The sequence below is a fragment of the Apostichopus japonicus genome, chromosome 20, assembly GCF_037975245.1.
Source record: "Apostichopus japonicus isolate 1M-3 chromosome 20, ASM3797524v1, whole genome shotgun sequence".
In the NCBI taxonomy this organism is placed as follows: Eukaryota; Metazoa; Echinodermata; class Holothuroidea; order Aspidochirotida; family Stichopodidae; genus Apostichopus; species Apostichopus japonicus.
The window spans coordinates 10,103,787-10,116,002 of record NC_092580.1 but is presented as its reverse complement, the minus strand read 5'-3'; the positions used below and the strand labels follow the sequence as shown (position 1 = coordinate 10,116,002).

General features: G+C 38.7%; 1 protein-coding gene across 1 annotated transcript in view; it reads left to right on the top strand.

Moving 5' to 3' along the window:
• The window catches only part of LOC139961155 (exportin-T-like), a 57,035-nt gene that overhangs the window by 5,728 nt on the left and 39,091 nt on the right, over nt 1-12,216 (top strand). The window contains exons 4-9 of the mRNA XM_071960103.1: nt 5,908-5,977; nt 6,239-6,457; nt 7,775-7,858; nt 9,762-10,031; nt 10,768-10,847; nt 11,678-11,834. Coding sequence (XP_071816204.1) covers nt 5,908-5,977; nt 6,239-6,457; nt 7,775-7,858; nt 9,762-10,031; nt 10,768-10,847; nt 11,678-11,834 — 880 coding nt within the window. The remainder of the gene's footprint in view (nt 1-5,907; nt 5,978-6,238; nt 6,458-7,774; nt 7,859-9,761; nt 10,032-10,767; nt 10,848-11,677; nt 11,835-12,216) is intronic.

Below are 12,216 nucleotides of genomic sequence, written 5' to 3'. Positions count from 1 at the left end.
GCGGTTTCCGCGTTATCGACCTTGCTATATAGTAAGGTCGAAAACGCGGAAACGAGAGGAATTTGTCAAGGGAGGGTGACGAAGTCTTTTGGGCGCATTTCAGCCTATATTCGCCAAAAAGGGGTGCGGGTTTAAAGCTAGTAAATGTAGGTCGAAAACGCGGAAATCGTACTTTACAATGGATGAGTTAGATTATTTTGTCAAGGGAGGGTAGTGTAGGTCGAAAACGCGGAAATGTTTTTTTTTTTTACAATGGCGAAACTAGATGATTTTGTCAAGAGAGGGTGAAAAAAATTTTGAGCGCATTTCAGCCAGTATGCGCCAGGAGGGGTGGGGATAGAAGATTTTGTTTCACTAAATGCCGGTCGAAAACGCGGAAATGTTTTTTTACACAATGAATGGCGAAACTAGAGAATTTGTCAAGGCGGAAGGTTAAGAGTTTTCGGCGCATTTCAGTCAATATGCGCCAGGAAGGTGAGGGGTTGTAGGCTGTTTTTTTTACTAAATGGAGGTCGAAAACGCGGAAATGTTTTTAGCAAAGGCGGAACTAGAGGAGTTTGCTAAGGGAGGGAAAAGAAGGGTTTTGGCCGGCGCATTTCAGCCAAAATGCCAGGAAGGGGGTGAGGAAGGATGTTGAGGCTTTTTCACTTAATGCAGGTCGAAAACGCGGAAAAAGTGTTTGCCAATATGCGCAAGGATGGAGTGGGGGTATGAGAGTTTTTTCAGTTAGTGTAGGTCGAAAACGCGGAATTTTTTTTTTTTTCACAACATTTTTCACAACTAGATGATTTTGTTAAGACAGGGTGAAAAGGTGTTTTGGGCGCATTTTAGCAAATAGGCGCCAGAAAGGGGTGAGGTTGAAGTCTTTCCACTAAAGGCATGTCGAAAACGCGAATTTTTTTTAACAATGACGGAAATACTCTAAATGCATGCAGGAATGTAAAGAAATGTTTTGGCCGCATTTCAGCCAACATGCGCCAAGAAGGGTTTGGGGTTGAAGCTTTTTTCACTAAATACAGGCAGAAAACTCAGTAATGTTTGTTAACGTCCATTTGGTATGCAGGGATGGTTCCAGGATTTCTCCGACACGGGAGCTAAGGTCCCCGGAAACAATTGTGTGCACGTTGTAATATTAATAAAAAAATAAAAAATTATATATATATATATGTATATATATACTTACACATACACATATATGTATATATATATATATATATATATATATATATATTTACACATACAGATATATATCTATGTATATATAAATCTAATATTGCCGAAGCGCGCGGTAATTTGTGGTGTCTTTTTTGGTATATGAGAAAAGTTTGAAGCCCGTATGTCGGTGCGGCTGACACCTGTCGGGGACTGATTTTCCTACATTTATCTTTATCATAGAATGATCATTATGATGATAAGAAATACACAATAATATATTTTTTTCTTCATTGCTCCCTGACGAAATCATAATTTCCCCTACCAGGGGGCTAGACCTCCCCGACGAGGGGAAGGGGACTGTTACCCCGCTTCTCCCTCCCCCTCTGGGGCCACCCCGTCGGTATATATAAAGGTGCGTATGTACAATGGCGGATCTAGAGAATTTTCACAGCTAGGGGACGGTAAAGGAGCTTTTGATCGTTTATGAAAAGAAAACATAAAACCTATGTTTTGGGGGACGATTCGGAGGAAGTGTATGAACTTGAAGTTGCGAACTATTAGAAGTAAGACAGTCACATTTACAATTATTTGACCGATTGCGTTACAATAAAACTGGCAACCCTGCCATCTTCCCCAGTATTGGAATACCGGTGTGAAGTTAGATACTAATTCCTCGTTCCTCGTTCGACGTTCGCGAATGAGTAACTGCTACCTATTCAGTTTCTTATTCGACAATGGTACCGACGTAACACTTATGACAAGACGAATGCATTCTTACAAGATGTTCAACATTTGGTCGTGGAAAAGAGGTTTATCTGGGTCATTTGAACTCTAATGACAATGTAAATGGGTACCATAGTGCATCTTGCCCGGTCCAAAGAGTTCTTGACCAACTAAAATGACCACTACATCATCGGTTCTTAAATTAATGTAACGGAAACGGGACCTGACGAAAAATCACTTTAGGCCCTAATCAAGACTAGCACGTCTTGGACCACCTAACCAATGGGTCATATGAATTCTTAAGACAATGAAGAAGGATACCATAATGCGTCTTGCCCGGTCCAAAGAGTGCTTGACCAATTAAAATGACAACTAAATAATCACTTATTAAATTAGTGTAACGGGACAACGAATGAAAAACATTTGGCTCCTAATCAAGACCAGCACGCCTTGGACCACCCAACCAATGAGTCATATGAACTCTACAGACATTGTAGAAGGGTACCGTAATGCGTCTTGCCCGGTCCAAAGAGTCCTTGACCAATTAAAATGACCACTAAATCATTACTTCTTTAATGAGTGTAACGGGACCACGAACACGCTCTGGGCCCTAATCCATGCAGCACGCCTTGGATCACCAAACCATTGGGTAACATGAACTCTAATGACATTGTAGAAGAGTACCATAATGCGTCTTGCCCAGTCCAAAGAGTGCTTGACCGATTTAAATTACCACTAAATCATTACTTCTTTAATGAGTGTTACGGGACCTTGAAAAAGCTTAATGTTTTAGTTCTATACGTGTTTATATCAGAAAATTTCCATTGTACCTCCGTTTGTGTTTACTCTCTTTCTTTTAAGTTTGTTATTTGAGATATCGTTATGTAGAAAACACTTAGATTCGTCGGGTATGAAGTACTTATATCAAGCTCTACTCAATTATTAGCTTAAGAACCGGTATGCTGAGACTTATGCCATGGCGAAATACTTAAGCTCTGATATTAATAGCCTACGTCACATTTTCTTTGATTAATGTCTGGAATAACCACCACAAAATCCTCTAGTTTCACCATTGTTAAAAAAACATTTCCGCGTTTTCGACCTGTATTTCAGTGTAAAAGCCTCAAACCACATCCCCACACCTTTGCTGGCGCATATTGGCTGAAATGCGCCGGCCAAAAACACTTCATTTCCCTCCCTTGGCAAACTCCTCTAGTTCCGCCTTTGTTAAAAACATTTCCGTGTTTGCGACCTGCATTTAGGGGAAAAGCCTACAACTCCATCACCTTCCTGGCGCATATTGACTGAAATGCGCCGAAAACTCTTCACCCTCCGCCTTGACAAATCCTCTAGTTTCGCCATTCATTGTGTACAAAAACATTTCCGCGTTTGCGACCTGCATTTAGTATAAAAAAAAAAACCTTAGCCCTTTCCCACCCCTCCTGGCGCATATTGGCTGAAATGCGCTCAAAAAACGTCTTTATCCTCCCTTGACAAAATAATCTAACTCGTCCATTGTAAAAGTACGATTTCCGCGTTTTCGACCTACATTTACTGAAATAGCTTTAAACCCGCACCCCTTTTTGGCGAATATAGGCTGAAATGCGCCCAAAAAAAAGACTTTGTCACCCTCCCTTGACAAATTCCTCTCGTTTCCGCGGTTTCCGCGTTTTCGACCTTGCTATATAGCAAGGTCGATAACGCGGAAACCGCGGAAACCGTTGATATCGAACCCGGTATCTCTATTACCGAACCCGGTTTATCGATTTCCGCGGTTTCCGCGGTTTCCGCGTTTCCGCGTTATCGACCTGGCCGTACTGTATGGTACTATAATTTATAAAAGACGCTTTTCCTCAGGTGGTAGGGAAAAGGGGTATTTCGGTGAACTCGATCTCTTTGTATAGTATTTGGATACTTAAAATGACCATGTACTGTACATGCAGTTTCAATTCTATTTAGTAAGCTGTTCTTCGCATTTTTATCCTTTGTGGATCTTTATTGGAATAAATTCGAAATGTATTTTTGACGCCAGTATTTAACGGTAAGCATTTTTTAAATTGTTGACTGAGCTTCAAAATCCATTTTCTAAAAAGTCGGTTTTCATGAAGGTTTTATCAAATAATAGCTAGGGTAGGAAAATATGAATTAACCACATTAAAGAAAGTTTTTCTATTATCCAAATAAAATACATGTTTCTCGTACTGAGATCTGAAAAAAAAACAGGCTGACGTTTTTCTTCTTTTCATGCGCTAATACTAGTTTGGAATATGTGGCAACCTTAACAAAATAATTTTTAAGGTTAGTTAGATTTCTTGAATCCGAATAGAGACTCGGGAATCAGGAAAAGGGAGGCCCCTTGCGCGGACGATGAAGATGTTTTGTTTTTAACTGGCCCTGCTTCAGAGTTGTTGGGGTGGATTTTTTTCCCCTTTTCATTCTGTTCGAACCAACGATAAATTATATAAAAAATTAACACAAGAAAGGCTTAGTAGTACTTTATTATTCTTCAAAATGTTGCCAACTATTCAAAGTAACGTGGAACATAAAATCTACAACTAACACTACTAGTAACAGAAAAGTCGCTATCCGTACGTAACGTTACTGTTGTTAAATAAAAAGTTAAACGTGTAAAGTTGTGAGCTGACATCAAAAAGTTTTCAAGGCGGAACTCCTGTAAAGATCGATTTTCGCACAGTAGAGTAGGAACTTCATGATACACGATATTACGACTTAACGAAATAGCATGAATAATAAAAACCCAAAGCCCAAACGAAGTTACGAATTGTGTTGCGCTCAGCTTGAAATCACCATCTCACGATATAACGTGTTAGCGTGAATGTAGCAGTCATGTTTGCTATCGTGAAGGCTTGGTATCACGATATAGCGTGTGATCGTGGTATATCGTTATATCGTGGTAGCGTGTACAAAAAATTTACAGTAGTCAGGTTTCACGATAGAAAACGATAGAAAAAGATAAGGGCATCACGATACACGATGCCACGGCCGATTTAATGTGAACGGTACTGTAGATCTTTTCCTAGATCTGGGTTTCTGCTTTTTTTTTCCTTTTTGGTTTCGATGATAATCGTAATCTTTGCATTCATGATGGTGTATGTATGTGTGTGTGCGTCTCCATGTGTGTGTGTGATGATCAGCTTGTAAACACGATATCTGATGAAGCGAAGGTCAGACCAATGTCATATTTGGTGTGTAGAAGTACCACATTGAGAACAAGAAGCCTATTGTTTCTTTGCAGGTGAAAGGTCATTTGGGGTCACCAGGGGTCAAATTGTGAAAACCTAGTAATCAGTCTCAGTACGTGTTTGCCAAATTTAAACTTCAACTTTAAAGCTTACTGCACTAAAAGCTCAGTGAAAATGACAATTTTCTATGCAATTTCCATATCAATATTCATTATTTTTATTGAGTTATCTGAAGTTACATATTTTGAGTTGGATAAAATTCGCCAGATTTATGAACGAGTCCGTAGATCCTACAATCTTCAATCAAAATTTGCAAGCCCCGCCCAACAGATCATGCGCTAATCAAATCTCTCTGTTTTAGGACAACTTTCACTTCGTTGCTAGTCTGTGTTAGGTCCCTTCTCTTTGATAGTATCTTTCTTTCAGTCTTACGAAAGTTGCTTGCGAAATTATGTCATTTACTTCCATTGCAATGAATAAACAGGTGTTATCAGACGTTTCCTCTGTGGAATTGGGTGAAAAAAGTGTACGATACGAGTATATATAGGTTACATTTGTGTAATGAACATGCTGATATGGGCGGTCGCAGTGACTCTAGGGTAAATCGTTTGCGCCATAAAGGCAACAGAAAATAAATTTCTTTCTTTCGATTGCGACAGCTTTTTTCCATTAAACCCACCTGGTCAGAGTGCATTTAGAACAAGAAACATTGAATCTGCATCGGAAGTTTGTTTTCCGAAATTCTTAAAGCTGAAAGCCAGCAAATTATTGTTTTCTTCTAGATGTCACCTTCTGTTATTAATTACCTCACTGATATTTTCCTCAGGTATTCTACAGCAAGCCAAGAGGATCGCCTTAATATACAAAACCTTCTGATAACCTGGCTTCAAATGTCTGTGAGTCTCCAATTAACTCTATTTAATTTTTGCTTCTTTTTCTTCTTTTGTCAATGAAATTGTGGCTACAGTAACCAGCACCATATGCAGAAGATAGAAGAGATCCATTCTTACACTGGATTTTTAAAATTCAGTTGTGGCTCGTATGACACATAACTTAACTTACTCTTTCTGAACACAAAACAAGAAAATTTTATCTGTTGTTTTCCCACTTGACGCACTGTATTTATATTCTACGTATTCTTATTCTTCTTCCCACAGGCCTATGCTCCAACTGAGGAAAAGATGTTTATTAAGAATAAAGTGGCCCAACTATTTTCTCTAGTTTTTGTGCAAGATTACCTAAACCATTGGCCAACATTTTTTCAGGATCTCCTCCAATACCTCTCTCACGGACCTCCGGTCATCGATGTATTCCTGCGGATTCTGTTAGCCATAGATATAGAAGTGGTTGATAGAGATATTGCTCACACCCCAGAGGTAAGTGAAATAATGGAATCAGATCATACAGGATTTAAAGTGAATTTCCTTTAACTTGAATGTACTAGATGTCATTGGATTCCGAGTAAACATAGTGAATTGCCAACTGAAAAGCTTGTTTGGGAAAAGTTTATGCACATTCTGATTTTGCTCACGTTCTTGTAGTTCCTACAAAACTGTTTCAGTATTTAGATTTTCCAAGCTCGCTGCCTATTGAGTGAATACCTTACATCCCACTGTGGATGTCATAACTTCACCTTAAAAGAGTAATACTGGCTTAAAACTTGTCAGTAAGGAGTATATATACCTCACAAATAGAAACAAAACAGCAAGTATAACAGGGCAGCGGTGCAATTGTGGAAGAGTGGGGGGGGGGGGGGCACATGGCAGTCAGTCAGGGGACCTTTTACATTCAGCCCCCCTGTACAGCCTCACACAAAAATACAAGAGTATCTCAAGAGTGTCTCAGAATGCACCATTTGTCATCTAGACTTTTTCTAATTTTTTCTGGGTACCCCCCAATTCCCTCGTGGAAGTCAGCTTAAAAACACCAGAGCCACCTATTTCTATTGAGATTCATGCCCATCCCTATATCAGTCCAGGAATTTTCAAATGTGTCACCTGCCCACACCTATGAAATACTGTGCACTTCATTGTCACAGCGTGCACAGCAGGTGATTGCACAGTTTCCCTTACTTTCAGAAAAGTATGTGGTAAATGTTAAAATATTCTTATTCAGAAGTTTCCTGTTGCCTGGACCTCCTGTCTTTTGTCTCTTGTTTCATCAAGGCATCATACAGTTTTATCTGATAATTGTTATATCCTTACGATACATAAATATTACCTTTACATTAATGGTACAGTCCTTGTGATATGTGATGGATATTCAGGTATATGCACATGAGTGCTGGAAAATATGAGAAAGAAAAGATGGCCTAATAAAGGATGCACATCAACTGAAAACCTCTCTCCGCAATCTCATCTATCCTGAATAATCGATACTGTAGGAGTAGTCTCTTCAGGACAGAACAACAAGCAGTTTGTTAATAATTTGATTTAAAACTTACTTTGCTTCTTTGTTCTTGTTCTTATTGTATTCAATACTGTTTGTGAGTCATGGTCACCTCACGGTCAAGCCCGAGGGGGGTTGGGCAGGGGTAAGAGTGATTCATCCTGTAAATTAATCAGATAAGCATATATCCACTGCAGTAGTGTGGTTTTGTATTTTACCGATATTCTAAGTCTATAAATGTGTAACCATACACTGGTGGTTCTTTGGAGTGATATTTCCTTTATTCTTTCTCTGTAATTCAACAGGAAACCCAAAGAAATACACTTTTAAAGGATACAATGAGGGTACAGTGTGTTCCAGCACTGGTAGACTCCTGGTATCAAATATTGGTAAGTTAAAAAATGTTTGCTACATGGTAGAAATGGAGGATAACGAAAATGATATGAACCCAATGCAGCATTCTTACCTCTGGATTGGAAGGAACTTTAGACACAAATTGAATTTTGATGACATTGTGGACTGTTAAAACATACTGCTATCAGTCCAGGTTTCTATAACACTTGTAATTTTTAGCTCATACCAGCATGCTGGTGTGAGCTATTGTTACAGTGCGGCGTCTATCATGCTATCACTCTATCACTCTATCCGTCAACAATTGGTAAAACCGCTCCCACTCGCACAGTGTTTGATGGAATTTCATGAAACTTGGACACAAGGACCATTAGGTATAGGTCCATCAGAGATGATCCAAAATTTGGGGTCAAAGGTCACCTGTGGGCCGTAATGGGCCATTTTGTGCAAATACGCAAAATGCTTCTTCTCCTACAGATTCCATGGTACAATGTTGAGGGTTTGTCACGATAGTACTATGGTAGTTTTACCTTCAGGGTGTTCATGAATTTGAGATCAAAGATCAACTAGGGGTCTTTTGTGTCCCGGGCCGCGGCCCTATATTTTCAAATTGCTCCTGTTCGTACAGTGTATGGCCAATTATAATGAAACTTGGTCACAATGTTCCTCGGGATGAGAGTTAGGAGGGGTGTTCGGAAAATTGAGGTCAAAGGTCATTTAGGGGGTCATCGGGGGTCATTCTTTGTAATATTTTCAAATATCTCAATCTCCACAAGATTTTGATGGATCATATTCAAAGTTGAACTGATGATTGTTGGATTGTGTATGAATAAGGTGATGCCTAAAAATTTTTGGTCAAAAGTTAATTAATTACAATTAATCCCCATTGTTTAAAAAAATCTGAGCCTTCACTTTTTGCCAAAGCTCCTTTAATTTGTCTCCCAGTGTCTGCAGTGTTTGTTTACATTTGTGGTTAAGCTCTGCAGAGGCTGTTAGTGGAATTAAAGCAGGACTGGGAGTTGTTGTTAACTGTTGAACTGTAAGCATGAGAGCCCTATAGCCAATCAGCACTTGCCGATTTTTAGAAGTCTTTGAGCCTGAGGTATGTAGGCAGCTTGTGAAGTTATGCCTTGTAGGGAGTGCTTGTTATGTCTGCTAAGGTAGAGGGGAGAAAGTTTAATAGGGTAGGTCAGTGGTATTGTTTGAGAGAGTGGGTAAAATAGGATTTAAAGGGGAAAATATGAATTATAGCCAGTGGTGTGGCCAGGATTCTGCTAATGGAGGGGGGGGGTATCCCTCACGGGCCCAAAATTGGTTTTGTGGGCCCTACATTTTTAAGCTCGAAAAGGTATGAGCTTCTGCACCATTGGTGCTCTAGTTTGAGAAATGACCTTGTAAACAGCCAAGATTCATCAGTTAAAGTGGCTTGACTATATTGTCTAATACACAGATCATTAGGTTAGTTACTACTCAGATGCAACACAAAACTCAATGCAAAAACATGGTGTTGGATGTCATCAAACAAGGGTACTCTCTTTGTATAAATATAAAATTGTTCTTCACAAATATAAAATTTAAAAGAATTTGTTTTGGTTGAATTTTATATAAAACAATGGATAAAGTTGAGGCCTGCACCCAAAGTAAATTCTCGGTGCAGAATGTGTTTAGGCATTGCTTGTCCACGCGGACTCAACATTTCCGAATCCATTCGAAGCAAATGTATATTGCCATAGAACAAGCAGCAGATTGTCTTTCAAAGTTGGTACCCGAAACACCGAAAAAGAGAAGAAACGAGGAGAGAATTATTACCGCTAGAATCCTTCTACTTCTGACAGAACATCTATAAGTGAGGAGTTTTGAAAGGGAAGATTTCCTCGTCATTAAAACTCTTGTTTTCAGAGTTTCATCTCTTATGCCTCAGTCTTTCATTTTTAATCACAGAAGACGTACGAGAGTCAGAATCCGGAGTTGACCTGCCTCTGTCTGGAGGTCATCGGCTGCTACGTTTCATGGATCGATATCGGACTGATCGCAAACGAACACTTCATAGAGCGAATGCTCAATCATTTGACCGTGGAGGCCTTACGAGAGAGCGCATGCGATTGTTTCTGTGAGATCATAAACAAAGGAATGGACAGCGTAGCCAAAGTGGAATTGATCGAGTCGGTCAGCAATGTACTGCAAACAGCCGGAGTCCTTCCACCCAATTACGTTAGTCGTCGTACTTTCAAATCAGCATTTTATTTCATCTCTGTTTACAGTAGCTGTTAGCGTAGAAAGTTTCATCTCATCCCAAGTGAGAAGAAAATTGTTATTGCAAGAACTATAGCCGTCAAATCTTGCTGTTTTGGCTCAGATACTGTTTCCGTGTAAGGTATATAAAGTGTACAGATTGATGAGGTACACAGGTGAGGGAAAGTCAAAAAGATTTGAACTTTTATAATAGATCAATAAAAGCATCCAATATTAAAACTTAAAGAGGACATGCTTGTGTGATTGAGGTCTTTGTGAAGAACAGTTCCCCAAAAACAGGTACCGTAAGAAAACTCTTGTTCTAATAGTTGTGTAATAGTAAGTTGGCCTGACATTTCAATCCTAGCAGGATTTCTACAAAGGCTATAATGATTTTAAGCTTTTGTGATTAATTTTAAAATGATTTTTAGCCTTCATTTTAGCCATTGTAGAAAATCCTGCTAGGATCAAAACGTCAGGCCAACTTACTTTTACACATTCTCCTACACAGGCTCTCTAATGGATAAGCAGTTTGCTAACAGTTTTATTGTATTTTGTTCTAATAGTTGGTAGATATATAAATTTCAGAGTTACCAAAGATGTGTTGTATGGGGAATTGGCTATGAAACCTATTGGCAATGGTATTCAAAGTACTGTTGCATAAAGCTACAGACCTAGTGACAGAAATTGTTTCTCCTTTTATTTTGTTACCCAGGAGGATGATGTTGATTATCTAGCTAAACTCTCAAACCTTATCAGTGACATGGGCTGTCAATTGATTGGTTGTTGGCAAAGGTAAAGTAGAAACAAAGTAATATATGTATTGTATTTAAGCTGTATGCTTTATGAAAGTCAAAACCATTTTCAGTTTGATTTGACTTTTTCCTTTAAATGTGAATTTACCAAACAGAGAAAATGTGGGTGAATGGAATGCTATTGAAGTTGGAAATGTAATCTGTTACTCTACGTCCTTCAAAAGCACACAACGAAAGATAGACAAAAAGTATACAAGAATAAAAAACAGAAATGTAATAATTAATATTATATTTCTGTAACACACACTTTTCTGTACTGTCTTGAATGGTTTAGAACTTGCTAATAAGTAGAAACATGATATGACTTGAGCCAATGGTTTAGTGAACAAATAATAATTAATAATGACAACCAACACCACCACCATGATAATGGCCATTGTGTAATCATTTATTTCACCTGGCATAAACTTGGTTTGAAATCAAACGAGTTTGCAATTCAAGTTAACTTTCTTATATCTTATGTTTGATTTATTATGCAAAGCCATTGCTTCCATCTTCATGAAAAACTTGTCTTACGTTGGCCAGCAGGATTAAATTAAAGCCACAACATTAAAGGTGCTGAGTTTCAATGCCTTCTTTGCCACTAAATTTATCCACTTCAATGTAGCAGTGGCATTGTTGATAAATAATCACTCAAAATTCCGGGGTGAAAAGTTCAAAATTCAGTGGGTCATCAGTCGACACGCTTTTTAAGTATCTGTTAAAAGAGTTTAATGAGGATAGACTCAAAATGTTATTGTTCTTGTTATTAGTATTATTATTATTATGATTATTTTCATTTGCAGTCTATCCTCTCGTTACTTTCTACAGGTTATCCAAGGAAGGTACTATTGAGAACACCGGGAACGCTTTAAGGGCGATCCAGGGGAAGCTCACCTTCATGTTTGCTTTCCTAGGTCATGAAGATGACGATGTATCGTTAGCAACAATGGACTTTACCAAGGAGTACATCGGTCTTCTGAAACAGGTATTGGGGACCAAATAAGTCAATCTAGTCAATTCATGAACATGGCAAGAATGAACGGTAATTTACTAAAACTGACAGAGCGAAACCATTGACAGCAACACAAGTTTGATGTAGTACCGATTATTGATGGGAACCCAGGGGGAACAACAAAATAATTAAAAGCAGGTCCAATCTGGTCAGGAAATTTGTCAAAATCTCTAAGATTGATCTCCTATTTTCAGTAACATATGTATTCGAGTTATTGAAAGGGAGGGGGGGGGGAATGAATGTGTATTCTTTCGTAATTGTCATCGTTTGGTGATATTTCCCTTCTAGCTTGATGTGTTTAAAGTGTAAAAGTATCCTCTCCTGCTCTTCCCTCACTTTCCTCAGCAGGAAATTA